The sequence below is a fragment of the Bufo gargarizans genome, chromosome 1 (genome assembly GCF_014858855.1).
Source record: "Bufo gargarizans isolate SCDJY-AF-19 chromosome 1, ASM1485885v1, whole genome shotgun sequence".
Classification (NCBI taxonomy): domain Eukaryota; kingdom Metazoa; phylum Chordata; class Amphibia; order Anura; family Bufonidae; genus Bufo; species Bufo gargarizans.
Window position 1 is genome coordinate 222,086,144 of NC_058080.1, and position 21,112 is coordinate 222,107,255.

At 40.7% G+C, this 21,112-nt stretch overlaps 1 protein-coding gene across 2 annotated transcripts in view; it reads left to right on the plus strand.

The window, feature by feature from the left end:
- EGF (epidermal growth factor) overlaps positions 1–21,112 on the plus strand; it is a 163,516-nt gene that overhangs the window by 93,583 nt on the left and 48,821 nt on the right. For both annotated transcript variants that reach the window (XR_006386790.1, XM_044268240.1), the window contains exons 11-14: positions 9,255–9,403; positions 10,794–10,898; positions 13,960–14,183; positions 14,813–14,980. Coding sequence is in view for 1 of the 2 variants with exons in the window: in XM_044268240.1 (XP_044124175.1) it covers positions 9,255–9,403; positions 10,794–10,898; positions 13,960–14,183; positions 14,813–14,980 (646 nt within the window). In the remaining variant the exon portion in view is untranslated. The remainder of the gene's footprint in view (positions 1–9,254; positions 9,404–10,793; positions 10,899–13,959; positions 14,184–14,812; positions 14,981–21,112) is intronic.

Here is a 21,112-nt window from a genome sequence, read left to right on the forward strand (position 1 = left end):
TCTACAGAGCCCTGTCACTCTCTCCTGTCCACATCAAAAACCTTTGCCGCCTTGTGGACTCCACCCCTAAGCACATATTCATTGCCAACATGTGTTCCCCCCCCCCCTAGCAATGGAAGGGGGGGGGGGGGGAATATCATAGCAAACTTCCAAAGTTTTGCAAATGTGATGCAGAGGGTGGTTTCATGTCTTCTTCTAACTACACAATAATGTAATCATGCTAGAGGGAAGTGTCTCTAAGAAAAATATATAATTGTTTTACAACATTCTATATGTTACAGCAGTTGCTTGGTGTGGAACCACTGTGCCAACCAACTGGTTTGACTTTGGGCTAGATCTGAGGGCATCATCCTGGCAGTCCCTTGATGCTCATCCTTTAACCCCTATACAGTGATCTAGACTTCACTGCAGGGTACCACCAGACCACTGCCTCTTGTAATAGTACTGGTGTGGTTGGCAGATGACCTAAGGGGGTCAGATACACCAGTGTGATGCACCGAGGGATCAGGAAAAACCGTAGTCAGTAAAAGGCCAAAGTCAGGGCTAGCAGAGTTCATTTGAATACAAGAAAAAGAAACAAGGTCAGGACAGGCAGCACAGGGTCAGAATGGTAAATCAGGCACAGGTAATGTTGCACAAAATCAGTCCGAAAACTAGCAGAGGTCCTATATGGGCATACAAATAGAATAGCACATCTTTGCAAGGAACTAAAAAAACTAAGAACCTTATTGCCTCAGTGGTTAGGTGCCTTAAATATCCACTGGTTGCCAGCCATTGAATGGTGAAGAGCTGGAGGGATCGCGCGTCCAATGGGGGAAGGTAGTGCGTCCTACCAGACCTCAGCCTGTGAGCAGGAGCAGAGTTACTCTGGCAGTAGACCTCACAAGGAAGAGGAGGAGAGCAGGGAGCTGGTCCGGGCAGCCAAGAGGCTCAGACCCAGGATATTTTTATTGGAGCAGTGAATGCCTTGTGCTGTCGCTGTGAAACTATATAGCGTATCATCATCATCATGCAGTATGAATCTAGAAACTGCCTTCTATGTTATCTTTACTAGTTCCATGTAATGTACAGCGGTTTTATTCTGATTAAAGTGCTAAAGAAATATGTGGTCTGTATTATAGTTATAATAATGATCTTTGTATAGTACCAACATGTTCCACAGCGCTTTACAATTAGGCAAGTAGCAAACACATACAATGACAAATAAAACAAATGAACAAACAGTGAGACAAACAAGAGGTCTCTGCCCACAAGAGCTTACAATCTAAATGGAATGGGAGAAGCAAACAATGGGTATCCAGTGCTAAAATTGTCCCAAGGACTGGTTCCTTGTGTTGGCATGGGAATATAAATCAAACTGCGGGAACCCACCAGCAGTCAATTGTGTATGGATCATGAAATATGTCACACAGGCCTCCCAGAAGAAGTGAGTTTTCAAACTTTTAGGAGAAATCCTAGTGGATCAGGGCAGTGAGTTTCACAAAATAGATGCAATACAATGCTCTGTATGTGATCGAGAAGATGCAATAAGGGAGGATGAGAGTGTAGGTTATTGGCATAGCACAAGATGGACATGAGGACTAAGATGGGAAGCATTATGGAGAACTTTGTAGACTAGTGGGAGAGTTCTGAATTTAATTCTGTAAGAAACATATCCAGTGTAAACAGCAACCGATCAGAGGAGTTAGCGTGACATGCAGTGGGCCACAGGGGAGGTGTGGCAGCTTGCTGGAGGCCAGGAGAGAATGGGAGTGATGGTGGATGAGAGAGGGCATATTCCTTTATGGTGGCTAACCCCTCTTCCTCTAGTGCTCTCTGGACTGCGCATGCAGTAAAAGGAGGGCGCAAACCCTGGTATTGTTGCTCCTGCCTGATGGTGGTTGGGGTGCCCTTGATGTTAAAATTGAGTGGTGATGGGGTGCAAGGCAGAATGGCAGGTGCAGGGCCAGCAGTAGACTGAAGAAGTCAATGACCAGGCCCAATTGGTTGCAATGAATAAAGTCTCCCTATACTGAACAGATGTAATAGTTCGTATGGCAACAATAAGCACAGTTCTGGAGTATGTTACAGAGTGAGCTTCTCCCAATAGTTGTGTATAGGCAATAGCAATGATGGTAGTAATAATCCCTGAATCTCACTCTACAGTATGTTAACTTTGCAATCTTTCCAAATAACCACAGGCATGCAATTCCATTAAGTCTTTCTGCAGTTCCTAGTTGCACGGTGCAGATCTTAGATCTATATTTAGTTATAAAGTAGGCTGTCATACTTAGAAGAAGATGAAGCAGGACAATTTGACTCACCATAGGAGAAAGTACGCTAAAATTGTTTTTATTAAATTAAATATTAAAATTATCTGCAACAAATTAGGCTTGGTAGGGTGAGAGGGGATATCTCAGACTGATGATGCTGATCCCTACAATCATCCCTACCACTAGAACTCCAAAGTATAAGGAGTCAATAGTATGTAGCGTGTTCCTCTACCAGCCTGGGGCAAGATTATAACCTCCATACATAGGTACCTGATTGAAACAGTGAGTAATGTGACAGGTCTCCTAGAAGAGAGACACTGCACACCACACAATGTCAGGTAACACTACTAGGATAGTCCAATCCCCAGCCGGTGATAAAACATAGGAACAAGCCACTAGGCTCCTCCAGTCAGCAAGTCAGCCTGTAGCTGTTTCAACAGAAATAATTTGCTCGACGCGTTTCTATTGTCCAACTTATTTGTTGGTTCATCAGGAGCAAGTTACTAAAACCACTGTTGTCACTGTATGTCACCCCCTCACACCGGGTGCATCACAGAGCAAACAGGGAGTTTTAGAAAATATCTGACTAAATATAAGCTACATACAGTTGGTATCGTGCATGTAGCCCTGTTTTGAACACCAAGCTCACTGTCACCGTTTAGATATTATCCCCTTACACTGGGGATATTGGTTGACATAGAACTCAGGAGCATTTTACGTTTTCACATGAGGTATGCTGAACGCCACTGATGACGTGCGTGCAGCAGAGAGCCTTCGGCAATGTGGCCACATACCTCATGTGAAAACGTAAAATGCTCCTGAGTTCTATGTCAACCGTTATCCCCAGTGTAAGGGGATAACTTTGGAGTTCTAGTGGTAGGGATGATTGTAGGGATCAGCATCATCAGTCTGAGATATCCCCTCTCACCCTACCAAGCCTAATTTGTTGCAGATAATTTTAATATTTAATTTAATAAAAACAATTTTAGCGTACTTTATTTAGGCAGTAAAAAGATACACATTGAGTTAGTACGTAAACGCTACTGTGAATAATTAGTTAATTCTCACCATAGGAGAAGCTTGCACCATTCTTGGCCTCTGTAATGTTCCTTATAAATTCACATAAGTAAGAAAATGGAGTAAAGGAGACTTGGCGTTCCTATTTTGATCTTGACTTGTGTGTAGTCCACTTCTATTGAATACCATATGGCAGCTTTGAAACTATTGAGTGTACTCCTCAAGCAGTGTCCAGGTCTGTGTATGCCTTGGCCAACTGAAGCTCTAGGAATTGATCACGGAGTTCTTGGTATTTCTTACTGCACTTGCTGGATATTTTTAGAAAACCTTCAAGCTGTTTGAACAGAGCATTTTCTATGACTACAGTACTGCCATAGCTCTGTTCTACCCTCTCCCAAGCAGCAATAAGTCCTGCTGCTGAATTATCTATGTAGAAAGCTCTGAGTCTCTTGACATGTTCAGTAGACTTTAGGCCAAGGCGCCTGACCAGCAGAGCTATATTTTTTCAGCAGATTAAATGCTAAAGTCACCAACTACAGTTCTGAAGGCACATTTCCAGCCTCTGCAGTTATTGGGCTGGTCATCAAAATGGGTGAGAAGTTGAACCCATTTAGTAATGCCAATAACCCCAAAAGAATAAGGGCCAATATGAAAAAAGTCTAATTTCAATTTATCAAAATGGGTGAGGCCAGTCTTGGTAAGATCATGGTAAACCATATACCTTGCAGACTTTGATCTGTCTGTTTTCTCTGACTTTGGCAAAGGAATTGCTGGCTGAGTAGTGCTGATCATATTGTTTGTAGTGTTCTGGCTTAGAAACACAGGAAGATATGGGGCTGCATAGGCATTCAGAATAATAGTTGGTTTAAAGCCCGTAGGCCTAACCACATGTAGAACTGAACCTGTGAGGTTGCCCGGGGTTTGGGGACTGTCTGGCATATTGGCTTGCATCTGGGCCTCTGTGTACTGAGCTAACTGAGGTGTGGGTCTCTGGTGTGTGAAGAAAGGTCAGGATGCCAAATCAGTTGTGCATTGTACTAACCTTGGATGTAGGGTGCTGCAGAAGGATCTGTGCCTTGTTGCTCTGGAGAAATGTCTGTGCTTTTGGGAACATTTGCAGCAATCATATTTTCACTGTTTTGGTATAGCACATGAAGGTAATTTTACAAGCCATGCACTCCACAATTCTAGATAAAAAGTTATATTGTAGGACTTTTGGAATTTTTGGAATTTTTTGGAGTTTATTTGCAAAAAATTGCAACATTTTGCAATTTCCACCACTCACTCCGGTTTGTAAAGTAGGTGGGAAAATGGTGTTGGTTAGCTATAGTATGTTATTTTCACTCCAGATTTATCACTGAAGTTTTTTAAAAAGATGCAAAAAAAGAAAAAAAAAATTACTCCTGTAGGGGGTGGTGTAAACAAAGTGGAGTACCATTTCTAGATAAAAGTGTTAAATTTAAGATGTGGCAAATTTAAGAAACGTGCTATATTTGATAAATTTGTTCTAAAGTATGCCAATGCAGACTCAAGCAAAACTGACTTCAAATATTACCCACACGATAAATTCCCCCACAGTTTCTTGTGTGTTCAAGAAGATTGTCTACATTCACTTCACTTATTGTGCATTCACACGGTCGCTTCCATTTTGGGTACCACAAAATGAGAATCGGCAAAACGCTGTCAACATTCATATGCACCCAGCATCGCATATGGACTTCAATGGGTCCGTGATCCTCATGTTGCAGCCAAAGATAGGACATATTCTATCTTTTGTGGCACAGATGCACGGACCTGGAAGAAAAAAGTTTTTTTTTCAATGGAATCTTTTTTTTTTTAAAGTATTTACTGGTCCCACAAGGGGACTTTAATAGGTGATCTTTTGATCTCTTCTATGATACATTAGATTGCTTATGCTGTGCAATGTCTTATTCTGTCAGTACTATATTGACATGTACTAGCAGGCTGCGCCAAAGAGACGTAGCCTGCTATGAAAACACTGAAGGCAGGCTTGGGCCTTCATTAGGTCCTAGGCTGCCATGCCAAAACATTTGCACCCCGCAATCTCATTCATGGGGTGCTGATGGGAGACAGAGGGAGTTCACTCAGTCTGTAACTGCTAAGATGCCTTGGTCCCTATTGACCTTGGTATCTAAGGGGCTAAATGGTCTATTGTGGCTTCTATTAATGCTGCTTCAGCTACTATGCCTACTGCAGCTTTGGCTTCTATTTTTGCCTTCTTTTGCATAAAGGTCACGTATACCTTTGTAACCTCTCTTTCTGCAGGTGCCCTTATAAGCTGCTCACTGAGTATGAAATATTTTGCAAATCGTGACTTAGATGATCTTTTAGAAAGCCTGGTGAACTCAGAAGCACAAGACGTTTCCTGTAACTGTGCGACTCTTGACATTGTTTTGAACTTGGTTTCACCTACTGAAGGTGTCTAATTTAGAATTAAAATGTATAAAGCTTTACAATTTTCTAGAGAATCTTGAGTATTAAGTTACTTAAAAATACCATCGTCCTGGCATTTCATTTAATAAGCTCATGTACTATACAAAGTTGTCCTAGGGCTCCCTCTAGTGGTGACACATCAAAAGCGTGGCGCGAGACATAACTCAGCCACAAGTTTGAGCCTAGAGCTATCAGGATCTATGCTGTGTTTGTCTGATCTGCAGCTGATTTCTTCTGACACTGTATGCACACTGCTATTGTCTATGGCTGTATCTCTGCTGAAACTCTAAACTGGCTTTACAGGTACAGCTGTCTGTCTTTTCCAACCATCTTTTCACTGTTCTGACACAATAACTAGTCAGCAAGAGTGAGGCTTATAAGACAGTATGGCATAGCATACCTCCTAACTTTTGAAAAGGATGAGGGAGAGTATGTGTGTCGCGTGAAGCGCGCCGTGGCAATTTTTTTCATCATTAGGTCACGCCTCTAACTGCACCCAAAGCATAATTAGACACCTAATCCCACCCAGTCCCTTAAATGCCCCGCATGGTAATTATTCCCCCTTAATGTAACAACACAGTAGTTATGTCCACATTGTGCCCCCTTCACAAACTATGCCCAGATATGTATCCTTCACAGTAGTTATGTCCAGATATGCCCCCCCCCCACAGTAGTTATGCCCAGGTATGTGCCCCTCATAGTAGTTATGCAAAGATATATGCTTCCTCACAGTAATATGCCCAGTTATGTGCCCTGTCACAGTAGTTTTGCCCTGACATGTGCTCCCTCACAGTTGTTTTGCCCTGATGTGTGCCCCCTCACAGTAATATGCCTAATTATGTGCCCCCTCAAAGTAGTTTTGCCCTGTTATGTGGCCCCTCACAGTAATATGCCCGGTTATTTGCCCCCTCACAGTAATATGCCTAATTATGTGCCCCTCAAAGTAGTTTTGCCCTGTTATGTGGCCCCTCACAGTAATATGCCCAGTTATGTGCCCCCTCACAGTACTATGCCCCCTCACTGTACCTTTGCTCTGATATGTGCCCCCTCACAGTAATATGACCAAATATGTGACCCCTCACAATAATATGCCTTGTTATGTGTCCCCTCACAGTTATGATGCTAAGGTATATTCCCCCTTCACAGGAATAAAAAAAAAATAATGTACATACTCACCTGGTTCCTCTGATCTCCCCAGCAGCAGCAGGATGCACTTGGAGCTGCTGGTGTGTGTAGGAGGAGGAGGAGCGCAGCTGATTTCCGGCTGGCCCCGCCCCTGCACAGACCAGCAGTGTGGAGCGCCGAGAAGGGGGAGGAATGATGAAGCAGGGAGCAGACGGCTCTCTGCTTCATCATTCCAGGCAACTGTCATTATCAATGTTCAACTCAGCTGGAATAGGCATGTACAAAGAGTCGTGCATGTATTTTATTTTTAGGCTCAGATTCTTGTAATTATGCACAAAAAAAGCAGGTTTAAAGATTATTTATTATTTGTATTTCAACAAGAAATGTGAACAGAAAAACACCACAATGAAAATGGCTACCAGGGACTGGAAGAATGGAGGGACTGATGATATCATATCCTGATTACAGAGGGATAGCAGGGAGAAACTTTAAGGGGTTCTACAGTTATTTTAAAGATAGATCATCAGCATCTGATCGGCGGGGGTCCCGGGACCCCCGCCGATCAACTGTTTGAGAAGGCAGCGGCGCTGGCAGTATCGCTGCGGCCTTCTCGCTGTTTACTGCAGACCCAGTGACATCACGACTAGTATCACTGGCCTGGGCGGGGCTAAGCTCTGTTCACTTGAGTGGACCTTAGCCCTGCCCAGGCTAGTGATACTAGTCATGACGTTGCTGGGCCTGTGATAAACAGCGAGAACGCCACGGCGCTACTGCCAGGTCCACTGCCTTCTCAAACAGCTGATTGGCTGTCCCGGGTGTCGGACCCCCGCTGATCACATGCTGATGATTTATCCAGAGGATAGATAATCAGTTAAAAATAACTGCAGAACCCCTTTAAGTTTGGGGTCTGCCGCAGAGCCTTGGCAGGTTCTTCATCTCCCTGCAGCACTAAAATAAACATCAGTTAATGGGGGACATATGACCTCTGCAGCCAATGGCAGGCCACAACAGTGACCCGTTCCCTTGCATCACTACAAATGGAAGAGGAAAACCTAAAGTGTTAAAAACATCTGTACAGAGAGTTCACTGTGGTACTGTAAACGGAAATTCTGTTATCTACAGATGTATCTGCTTGTAATATTATAATGCACCACAAGATGGCACTCTAATCTGGTAGTAAGATTTCCATACAAGTTTTAGTGGCATCAGTGAGTGCTAACCTGTGCTGTGATTAATTCCAAAGTAGATGAGCATTTCAACAATTATCTATCTGATCGCTAGAACTTTAAATTAATCCAGCCTTGATTAAAAAGAGTTATAAAAGTATATACTAGATATTGTATGCCAGCGTTCAAGGACTCCCTTGTGTCCCATTCTAAAGACAGTTTGCATTTCACTACTGGAATTCTTTATCAAGTGGAAGATGAAAAGTTTAAAAAAAGAAATGTCTACGTAAAGTTTGTAATTAATGTCTTGGTTGGAATGGCCAGAGTTATATGCTCTATGCAGCTCTGTTGTACAGCCTATTATGTTAGGCCCTAAATAGCACTGTGTCCAGCATATTTTCTTGTGATATAAATTGGCTGGATAGACAGGAAAGGACTCCTTGGTTTGAAATAAAGTTTACAGTAGCTGCTAAAAACTGCCTCCCTCCTCTGTTGGTGCCATGCATCTTATGTGTGTGGCTGCAGGGTCCTGACATCATCACTGAACCTCTTCCCCTGGGAGGACAGCATTATAGCATCTTATACCATAGCATTGTACATCATTATGCTATCTTCTAACTGATTCCTTCTGCTTTATTTTTCATGTTTTACACCTGCCATCACAAATTATGTAATTTGAGGAATTTATTTATTTAATTGTCAGACAAAATATTTTTGAATTTATGTTTACATGTATCTATTTGTTAACTATGCTATTATATATCTATTACTGACTGTACATTAGGCAATGTGTATATACATATATATATACTTGTACATCAGCCTATGTACTAATACTATATATACTGATATGCCTGTATGTCAGCCTATGCGCTAATACTATACCTATACACATGCACGTTAGCCTATGTACTAATACTATATCTATGGTATATAATACCTGTGCATTAGCTTATGTACAAATATTATCTACCTATCTATCTATCTATCTATACACCTCTGCACTAGCCCATGTACTAATGGTATTTACTAATGCCTGTGCATTAGCCTACTAATACTATATCTATATGCCTGTACATTACATATGCCTGTACTAGATATCTGCTTATTAATGTACAGTAATAGTTCAAGACACTAATGTGTAACATTCTGTTGATTCCATCCATGCAATCAACAGTGAACTGTGAATCTCTAGCATGTAGTGAATATATCTTACGTATCTGCACAATTTTATTCTCAGATTTACTTTGCACACACAGCTCTGAAGTGCATAGAAAGTGCAAATATGGACGGAAGCAGCCGTACAAAGGTGATTTCCGAAGTCATGGACACACCAGAGGGTCTAGCCATTGATGCCATCCACCGAAAACTTTACTGGACAGACAGAGGGTATATATGGTTTTATATGTGAGGCTGTATTGTGCTGCAGTTAGTACTGTAGAGTGAGCCACTGCATTTCCATCTAAAAATGTAGTCTTCCTCCAGAACGTAAGTTTGTGAATTGTTTGTCTTTTTCTGCCAGACCAGTGAATATCTATTTATTCAAGGTCAGCCATGGTCTACCAGATTTCTAATGACTACACCATGTTCATTCCTATAGTGCCCCCATCCTCATTGTCACACTCTTTCTGGCTCTTGTTGGATAAAATCCGCAATGTAAAGCTCGTACATATTAAGAGAAAGAAACAAACAGAGGAAACCATACTTGTTCCTGTGGCCATGTCATTCAGTGATGACCTAGCAGAGCTTTAGATATTTCCCATGATGATGTCTGCAGAAATCAGTAGCTACTCACACCCATAAGTCTAAAACACAAGCCCTTACACCTACAGGATATACAGTACATTATACTGTAGGATTTTCTGTAAACTTTTACTTTTAAGTACTTTTACTATATATACATTTTCTGTGCCTCACCCAACTAGGATGTGTGACTTGATGGTAAACGGACATGGCACAAAGCACACCAACCAATAAGTGGTATAACATTGGGTAAATGTGTCTATAAAGGTGTTCCAAATTTATCATCCAGCATGAACCTCAATGTGTCTATCATTACTGTGGAGTTGAGGCAAATACTGTATAGTATGCCAGATGAGCTAATTTGATTAATTAATAAAATATACAACTACAAGTATTTAATTTCAATGGTCGCAGCAAAAATGTTGTGCAACCAGCTATTCAGTGTAAACTGGCAACTACTGCAGTCAGAAGAATGGAAACTGAAAAACAATCCAGCTGAGCGTGTGACAGCTGTGTTGGGTATTTGTGCTTTTTTTGTAACTGATCTAACTTTAAAAAAAAAAAATTGTTTTGAATGGAGTATTAGTAGAATAGAAACTTTTGTACACATACAGGTGAAACTCGAAAAACTAGAATAAAGTCCATTTACTTCAGTAATGGAAATTAAAAGGAATTGCATTAATGCAGCTTAAAATTAGAATTTTGTGAAAAGGTTCACTATTCTAGGCTCAAAGTGTCACACTCTAGTCATCTATTTAATCCATACCCCCTGAGCAAAGGGGACCTGAGATTGTGACTTTGGGGTTTCATAAGCTATAAGCCATAATCATCCAAATTATAACAAATAAAGGCCTGAAATATCTCGCTTTGCATGTAATGAGTCTGTCTCATATGTTAGTTTCACCTTTTAAGTTGCATTACTGAAATAAATGAACTTTGCACGATTCTCTAATTTTTCGAGTTTCACCTGTATACAGTAAATGTTGTTTTCAAACTCATTACTTATTTTTTAGCTTTCACATTTTTTTAAAAACAGAAAATCCTGCATAGAAATTAGTGATTTAAGTGGAAGAAACCGGAAAATAATTGTGAAGAAAAATGTACATGAGCCAAGAGGAATTTGTGTTCATCCAGGTGCTGGGTAAGAAACAATATGCAAGATTTCTCATGAGTGGAGTCTGCGTTGCCATACATTTTTATATTAGCGCTAGCAGGGACTGGCAGGGGAACAGCCTGCCAGATCCGTACTAACACTAGCCCATGTGTGCCACCGGAAGTCCGCACCGGCCCCATTCAGTATAATGGGGACGGACAGGATATGCGGCCGCAGCACGGCAAACATGCCAAGAGACGGCCGAGCAAAAACTGCAGCATGCTAAAGGTTTTGTCCGGCCGCCTCTCTGCTTGTCCCCATTATAGTGAATGGGGCTGGAGCGGACTTCCAGCAGCACACATGGGCTAGCGTTAGTACGGATCAGGCAGGATGTTTCCCTGCTGGAACAGCCTGCCGGACCCTGCTAACGCTAATGTGAAAGTAGCCTAACACTGTCTTTGTCTTGAAATTTTACTCTATTTTCTACAACACTCTTTAATAGAATCAGATTGCAACAATTTTTGTGACAATAAAAAGTTGCATTTGATAAATCTGGCTTATAGGGGTTGTCCCCTCTCACTGTTTCCATGGTGAGACCGGACTAAGTGCTGGTTATAGTTGGCCAGTTTAAGGAAACAGGTGAGCAAGCCGGTCTCCGCTGTTTCCGTAACTCCCAATGAAGTGAAAAGGAGCTACATAAACAGCGTAACAGAATAAGGTATGCTGCTTCCATGACTCCCACACTCATATATTCTACTTCCTGTCCTGGCTCTTTAAAAATGATGTGTCATCACAAAATGAAGTGAAATCTGCAGGCAGCATGTTATAGAGCAGGAGATGAGAAGATTGATATATAGTTTTGAGGGAAAAGATTTAGTTAAACTTGCAATTAAAACATTTTAATCTCTGCTCTTTCTTACTTCAGTTGTACATGGGTAGGTGTTATGGTAGCATTCTCTGTGTAAGTGTGTATACAGAGATAGCTGTCAGTCACTGATAGTTATATATGGGGAAGTGCTATCAGTAATTGGTAGCATTCTCTGTGTATATGTGCATACAGAGATAGCTGTCAGTCACTGATAGTTGTACACAGCAGAGGTGTTATCAGTGATTGATAGCATTCTCTGTGTAAGTGTGTATACAGAGATAGCTGTCAGTCACTGATAGTTATATATGGGGAAGTGCTATCAGTAATTGGTAGCATTCTCTGTGTATATGTGCATACAGAGATAGCTGTCAGTTACTGACAGCTGTACACAGGGGTGGTCTTAAGTGCAGTAATGGCAGAGATTTTTATATATATATATATATATATATATATATATATATATATGACCAGCTCCTCCTGCTCTGTAACATGTTTCCTGCACATTGCACTGCATTTTGTAATGACGGGTTCTCTTTAACATCCTGTTTGTTTGGACTTTTACCATTGCAACAACCTCAGATAACTCTCTTAGTGAGACCATCACTGCAACCAAATAGAGCTCCTCTGTAGTGACTCAATTAGAGTCTCACTCATTACATTAATCAATGCAGTGCTGTTCTGTGGTATAACACAGTAGGTGTGGAACCGCTATGTCACTGAACGGATTAGACTTAGGGCTGGCTACTCCTAAGGGCATTATCTAAGTGCCCCCCTTGTCTTAACACTGAACCATGTTCAGGGATCTGGACTCTGCTACGGGGAACTGGTCGCTACCTCTTGAAGTAGTCAGGGTGGGTCAAGATACACTGGTGCCAGGAAGCTAGGGAACAGACAGCAGAGAGATTATAGGACAAAATAAGGCCAGGGCAGGCTGAGTTTGTTCAGTCCGGTAAACAGGCAGAAGGGCTGGGCAGGTGCCACAGGAAAGTTAGGTAGGAGTCAGGGCAGGCAGCACAGGGTCAATTTGGTAAACTGGCAGAGGTCAAGATAACACAGTAGCACACTCTTGCAGGACTAGACAAGCTAACACCTTTTTGCTCAGGAACTTTCCCATAGGGAAAGGTGCCCTAAAAACCAATGGAAATCCCCCATTGACTGAAGACCAATTAGGTGAACTGCATATTGACTCTTTTAGAGCAAGTTAGAGTGTGTGTGCCCGATAGATGCAGAAAGTAGGAGGCTGTGGCGGGGAGGCCTACAGTGTGAGCCATGTAGAACACACACTCAATTGGCTGAAACCACTGGGAAGGAGCATAGGGCTGCTGGCAATACAACAGGCTAGCAGGGGTGAGTATTCTGGTGATTGTGTCCACGGGCATGGTCCACCATTAAATGAGGGCATTTTTATGTATGCCTATCAAGAGAACAATAGAGATGTCATACTGTTATCCCAATTCCACAACTACTATTATAATAAGGATTACCTTGCAAAGCTCAAAGCAGCTGTAAATTGACAGGGGATAAGTTAACTACTTAAGAGGTTTAATAATTTATACTGACTGCTATTGAAGGATAATATTTTGTATTTAATTTTCCTTTGTACTGCCAAAGTGAAAAAGAACAACAGCCAAATATTGTGTGAAATTGTTCCCTATGAATATCGAGTTTAAAACAATACCCCTTTCTGATGGAAGTGTCCTCAATCACCTTAAAGAGAACATGTCATCATGAAAATGCTGTTAGTCTGCAGGCAGCATGTTATAGAGCAGGAGGAGCTGAGCTGATATATAGTTTAATAGGAAAGGCTTCAGCAAAACATGTCAATTATGAATTTAAATCTTTGCTGTTTCTGAGTTCAGTAGCTATGCATCCGGTTCATGTATAAATGTGTATACATAGATAGCTGTCAATCACTGATAACACTGCCTACTTGGATACTGAGCTTAGAACAAGCAGAGATTTAAATGCATGAATTAAGTTTTGCAGAATTATTTCCAATAAAACTTTCTAGTAATCTATTCATCTATACAACTGTATTATTATTATTAAAGTCTACAAGCCCAAACTATGCCTCTTATTTCATCCAGTTTTGCTTAGAACATGAAGCTTCACCAAAACTGGTGCCTAGGACAACTACTAATACATGCATCACAGTATATACCGTAGTCTCTAGGTGTTAATGTTGTGTTTTCTAGTATTGTTTTATAAGACCACACTGATTTATCATTTCTTACTCTTAAGGAGATTATTTTGGACAGATATTGGGCCCAATCCATATATAGGAAGCTCCAGTCTAGATGGTCATGAAAGGATGGTTGTGATCAGCAGTAATTTAGCGTGGCCTAGTGGGATTACTGTGGACACCCTCACAAATAAGCTGTATTGGTGCGATACCAAGAGATCTGCTGTTGAATCTTCTGATTTGGATGGATCAAACCGATTCCTCCTTTCGCAGAATGATGTAGGTGAGGTTTTGGGGTAATATACTTTCTTGAGAATAAATGATTTGCCTCAGGTGGACCTACACAGATACAATACACTATACAAAAAGATAAATAGCAATTGCCTTTCCATATTATCTAATTAGAAGTTAAGTCTACTATTCCACGGGGAAGACATGGAGAGTTACATCTCCCAGTGGATTTCCTATTAGCTATTAGACAACTTCTAGTTACCATATGCTACACTCTAATTTGTGTAGGTTCCCTGAAGGTTAAACTACACTTTGTAATTGATTAAAGGGTTGTCTCAGCACCAACAAAGATTTCACATCACAAGGATATCCCACCAATGTTAGACTGTTTGGGGTTCAATTGGTGTGACCTCCTCTGATAGAAAGAAGTGGCAACTTCCCTAGGAAAGTGCCACACCATTGGCTGCACATAGCTTTTTTACTAAGGCTGCATAGTCAATGGAAAACAAAGTGGTCTTCAAGATAAAAGCGAGCCTTGAAACAACTCCTTTAATGTCCAACATGTGATCATATTGTGTTTATTTCTATGTATGTATCAGTATTTTACTGAACTTCTGTATGTTCACATTACATAGTAGGTTGCTTTACTTTTACATTATGAAAAATATATATATTTTGTAGGCCATCCTTTTGGTATAGCAGTATTTGAAGATCACATATGGTTGACTGACTGGCTGCAGCCATCTATAATAAGAATGAACAAAAGGAAGGCAAAGAGCTGGGTACGTGTACAGGGCGATATGAAGAGGCCTTCCGCACTTGTGGTCATACACCCTTTGGCCAAGCTAGGTAATCTTTATAGATATATGAACACTTTATTTCATCATGACTACATCCATCTTTTGATCACATAGGTATTAAAGAGAATTTGCCAGTGAAATAAAAGTAATGGAACACATGGAAATATGGGTCATTGATATGCCCAGTTTAACAATTGGAATAGCATATAAATTTGCATAGTTATGGAATGTAACTCAGCAAAATAGAATGGATAATATATGTAACATCATTAGACATCATTTATTATTATAGCGCTAACATCAGTGTAGATTAGTTCGACTAGCTTGGCTTGGAGAAATTGCCAAACGGCCAAAAGGGCCCCCTCCCCTTACAATGTTGCAAATGAAAAAACACATTGGTGAACCTTTATGAAAATATCTAAAAGAAAACGGTCTTTGTTACCTCTAACAACCAATCACAGCACATCTTAATTTCCTAAAGTGCTGTTAAAAATGAAAACTGCACTGTAATTGGTTTTACAGGCAACAAAAATGTTTTCCATTAGAGCGTTTCAGAAATGTGTTGGAGTGCATGTATTGAACTTTGTAGTCTTCTGCTGACCACCAGCAAGCATTTGACCGCTGCATTTTATCGATTAAAAACTGCCTGGCATTAAATGCCTGGAAAACTTGACCTAAACTTTGTGTATTAAATTAACCTTAGTGAACCAAGTCCTATATATAGTATTAGGTAAATATATCTCAGGTAATAGTAAAATTAGTGAAACAACAGCACTTAAGGATTGTGATGCAAATAAATTTGTGTTTATTCAGAGAGCTCCAAATATGACCATAAGAGGGCTGATTCTAATGTCTTGGTCCATCCTGGACCTTGGTCAAGACCGATTAGAAGGAGCTCGAGCAGCTGTAGACTAGCAGAGTAGATCATCTCGGAGACACTAATCGGCCATGACCAAGATCTGGGATGGACCGAAATACTACTGTTAGCCCTCTAATGGTCATATTTGAATAAAGACAAATGTATTTGCATCACAATCCTTGAGTGCTGTGGTTTTACATCTTAGAGATTGCCTCCTACAACTGAGAACCACCTCCACCAGGATGCCGAACAGAGACTCCCTACAGGTAATAGACAGTAGGCTTCCAAGTCAGAATTTATCTGCTGTTGGGCTGACATCGAACTGATTTCAATATGCCTTCTCTTCCCTTTTACTTTGAACATGAAATTATTCTGAAAACTATTTATACAAATTCTTAATATGCGGTAGAAAACAAAGATAAAGCCACACTTTAAGGACCCATCAAAAGAGCTTATAATGGCATGGTACGATCTTTGAGGTGATGTCGTACAGTATACATGAGGCCAAAGGATGATCTTTGTGCAAAGTGAGGATATATAGCTTCTCATGCCAGTCCTTTTCTAGAAAAGCAGCATTCTATACAGGATTCCAAGGGTTGCTTTCAATAAGATTCCTTTACCATTGGAAAACCGCTCAGAAAGTGCACTTATAAGAATCTATTTTTAGACAAGAATTCTGTCTATGTATACCATGATCCGTCAAAGTCATTATCTACAAAAAAATAAACCAAAACCATAAGCTACAGAAAGTGTCTCACCTTGACACGCCGGACTATTTATGAGATTATGCTTTCACAAGGGAATTTAACACAAATGAACTAGTGACATCATTGCTAAATATTCCTACATTGTTAATGTACTGACTTAATCTGTGCTCAGTAGAGGAACAATCATCACATAAGATTTTTGTATTTTCTGCCATTAGACTTTCTTTTTCCTTATCTCATATTGGCAACAGCATAACATTGCTGGTATCTAAGTATGCTACATAGGTCTACCTTCTGGTAGAAACTTTTAACTCCAGCTAAATTTTGGAATATTTAGAGTATGGAATATCTGATTGGTGGAAGTTTCATACCCCTTATTACTGTCCTGAAGTCAAACCAAAGTAGGAAAACTTCAATATAGTAATCCAAGGTGATCACATCACTCTATCTATTCTGGCTGATGTGGGTGCTCGTCAAGGGTGTGTTCCTGGCTCCACCTCTTGGAACTCAATTTGTATTAAACAATTCAGACAGCACACCAATTTTTGTTATGCTTGATTAGTCTTTATTTAGCCGGACATGGTGGTACACTGAACAAGTGAACGCACGCTTGCCTGATGAAGGGCATTCAATTTGCCCGAAACATTGTTCAGTGTACCACCATGTCCTGCTAAATAAAGACTAATCAATCATAACAAAAATTGGTGTGCTGTCTGACTTTTTAAACCAAAGTAGGAAGAGATGATCCATGTTTCTGTCACACACAGCCTCTGTAGGAATATATAAAGAGTTTTTCCTATATATCCCATATAGGCTATTGTCCATCGCCTCTCACTTTGGTCTGGCTTTGGGCCAACAACAGGGAGAACATAAACTCCTTTCTTAATGATCAATGGGGTGAATATTTCATGCTGGATGCTTCTTTAATTCCAACATTAGGATGTAGAAGAGCAATCACAGGCTGACCGTGTCCCTCTGTCCAGCTTGTGCTAGGAAGAAACCAGCAGATACAATTTCCCATTGGGTAAAATTAAAGTAGCAAACACCCTATGCACCATTAAGTGGTCCTTATCTTCCTCTTTCCAGAAAAGGGATTAAGAGAATACAGAATAGGACCCATTGTAAATTTGGACATTTCTTTTTAATAATATTGTTTGCATGAATTGCCTTTATACCTCAGCTAGAATTACTCCCTAAATTTGTGGACCCTCCAGAGACCTGATAGTTGGTAAAAGTTAAAACATTTTCAATTCAAATCAGGTATTTTTACAATACAGATTAGATTTTATGGTTGTGACAAAACATAGCCACATCAGTATCCCACAATTCACAATACATTTCATAAAATATTTTATATCTCATTCCATCTATTTGTCTATGCTAATTTATATTTATACAGTATATGTACACGTGGAGTGACACAAAATAAATTGGAAGAAACCCAAGCCTAAACTGCAGAACCACATCCCGCTGAGGACATTATTGTTTCTTCTCAATGCAAATAATCCATCAAATGACAGTATTCTTTAGTAGATTTCTCAGCCTGGACAGATAACTGTGACGAGGTCTCGAGTTTCTACATTCCAGACTGCTGTCCTCAACTTTAGGCTGTTGTCCTATTACTAACAGTGGAATTACAGGCAGACTCTAACAACAGCTGGGGGGAAGGATGGGATGGCAGAAGCCCCAGTAATCCTCATTGTCATCATGTCATTCATGTTCCCTATTTAAGTAGTAACTAGAGGCAAGAGCGATAACAAAGACAGAAGGCGTTATTACCACTGGCCACAAACTTTTTTAAGGCAATTTGGAAAACACGCTGACCCCATAAACATGACACATGACAACATAATTATGCTAGGAGGGTCGTGTCATGACACCATGTTGTCTTAAATAGTTGCGTTATCTAATCAGGGACTACAGTACTCATAAATATGACAACACTGATAAACCCGAGTACTGTATTACTAACTGCAAGTCCAGTGTCTATTTTCATATTAGAGAGTCAGTATTAGGACACTGTGTACAAAGCTGTTGTGAGCCATTGTGATATATGACCTGAGCAAGCGGCAGGTCCTTACTGTGCTTATCTATGGCATATTTCAGATGCCTCTGGAATATTAGTCTTCTTTTCACTAAAGGAAAATATTGAATTTGAAAAGGTGCCAAATCACAAGCCGCACTGAAAAGAGGATGAAAAACCTGTATAAAAGATCAAATGAAATTCATATTGTTCAGGTTTAGTAGAGTGCCTGTGATATTCCAGCTACAGGCAGTGTAAAAAGCAGCAGAAGAATAAATGGGTGTGGGCTTGACGGTACCAGCACTCCATTCATACAGGGGACACAGGACCCCCATTCTTATGATCTTGTGCAGACCCCACTGATCAGACACTTCTCACTTATCCTGTGGATGTGGATAACCCTTTCATATAGTCCTGACAGCTACTCATATGCTGCATAATACTTGCTGTCAAGAGTGTGCAGAACATATATACTTTAATGTATGCAGTTGATCCATTGACATGGTTTCATGACGGGAAGAGCAAAGATGAGGGTGGGATGAGGGTGGTAGAAGTTGTTGCAGTACACATGGTAACTGGGCCATCCTTCCTCACTCCCAGGGCACAGTGATGAGAGGGCCGCAGGTAGGAGCAGTAGTTGTTTCCACCTAGGAGCACCCTGGTTGGAGTCTCCTGGCAGATGGGGTGCCCTTGATGGTGAGGTGCGGCATGATTCACAGCAGTGCAGCTAAAACATCTTTACTTGAATATGATGACCCAACACTTCCATACAAGCTGGAGGCAAAAAATCTTAGTACACCAGTTCCAACAAAGTTCTTCCTGAGGTACGCAGTGCCAGTTAAGAGGTGCGCATAAATCCGAAACTACTCTGCAATATTTCAAAGGTTGGAAGCTGCACATGTGCAGGAAAGGGCAGTCAGTAGCATAATATCCAAAAAGACATATGAAGCCTCTATTTTAGCTGCAGAAAGCTAGAGATTCTATACACAGCAGAACGTAACACGAACCTATGGTTTATACTGCCGGCAAATGGAGGCATACTGGATTCATAGGAAGGGGAGCCCATCCAATACACCACATGGTATCATATGGCCACATCTACGCCTAGAACCTCAGAAACTTTAAGTGAATTATGAACATCTCAACAGGAGATATATGCCATTTTTCTACATTCTCATTGTAGATTTGTATTCAAGATTACTTTAGATCTAGCACAGCCTGAATCAGAAATCTGATTTGAATTTTGAGGAACCTGTCATGTCAGCTACAGACAGCATGTTATAGAGCAAGAGGAGCTGAGAAGATTGAGGTATATTTTAATGGAAAAAGATCCAGAATAACTTATATTCTATATTTATATTCCTGCCCATTCTGGGCTTTGAAGTCCAGGAGACGGTCCTATCAGTGACTGACAGCCTTCCCGCTATGACTGTGTATACAGAGATAGCTGTCTATCACTGATAGGACCGACTCCTGGACTTCAAAGCCCAGAATGAGGAGAGATTTAAATAAATAAAATGGAAGTTTTACTAGATTATTACCACAAAACCATATATCATTCGGTTATTCTCCTCTGGCTCTATAACACGCTGCCTGCAGATTACACTGCATTTTCAAGGTGACAGGTTCCGTTTAATGAAAGGAAGGCATTGGACTAAACTTGACTTTGAAACACATATCACAGTGATATCTTGTGACAAAAGCCATTGAAAACCACAGAAAAAGTCAACTAACATTTATTTTTGTAATTGTCTAATGCCTTCTCCAGCAATATAATAGAGAATAAAGATAAAAAATGCAGCCGAAGTTTTTAAATAAATGTATGAAAACAACGTTTTTTTTAGAGGGACATATTTTTCTGATTTTTATTTTTATTTTCCATTGAACTCAGTGTAAAGCATGTGAATGTGGAGAGTTATTCTTCCTAGAAACATGGGTATACAGTTTTCTATAGGTGCCTCATTATGGCCCTGTAGGCAACGAGAGATGTGAGTCTTTACTCTCAAAAAAGATCAGTGGATTAGACATTGAAAGCGATCATTAGTTGTCGTATGTCTAAAAGTAAGAACTGTATTATTGCACGGCCAATACTATTCATTCAGTTCCCGTTGTCACGTTGCCTAGTGTCACTCACAATATACAGGTGAGGTGTCATCTGCTCACCAGTTATAAAGGACAACAGTGGGTAATTTAAAATTCTTGAAAGCTCTGCAGGTTATGATTTAAATGTTTCTGCTTGTAAATGGAGTGATTCCGATAACAAGACTCCATTTGAGGAATTATTATTGAAAGGGGTTTTCCCATCACTTACAATGGGGGCATATCGCTAGGATATGCCACCATTGTCTGATAAGTGCGGGTCCCACCTCTGGGACCCACACCTAGAAGGAGAACGGAGCAGGGAGAGCTGTGGCTGTAGGACCCCGTCCACCACCAAGCGCTGCTCCCATAGAAGTGAATAGGAGTGCAACGCGCACGCGCGGCCCCTGCTCCTATTTATTTTTATAGGGCAGACGAAAATAGCCAGCCGCCCCAAAGAAATGAATGAAGGGTGGCTGCGCATGCGCAGTGCGCCCTCCGTTCATTTCCCCG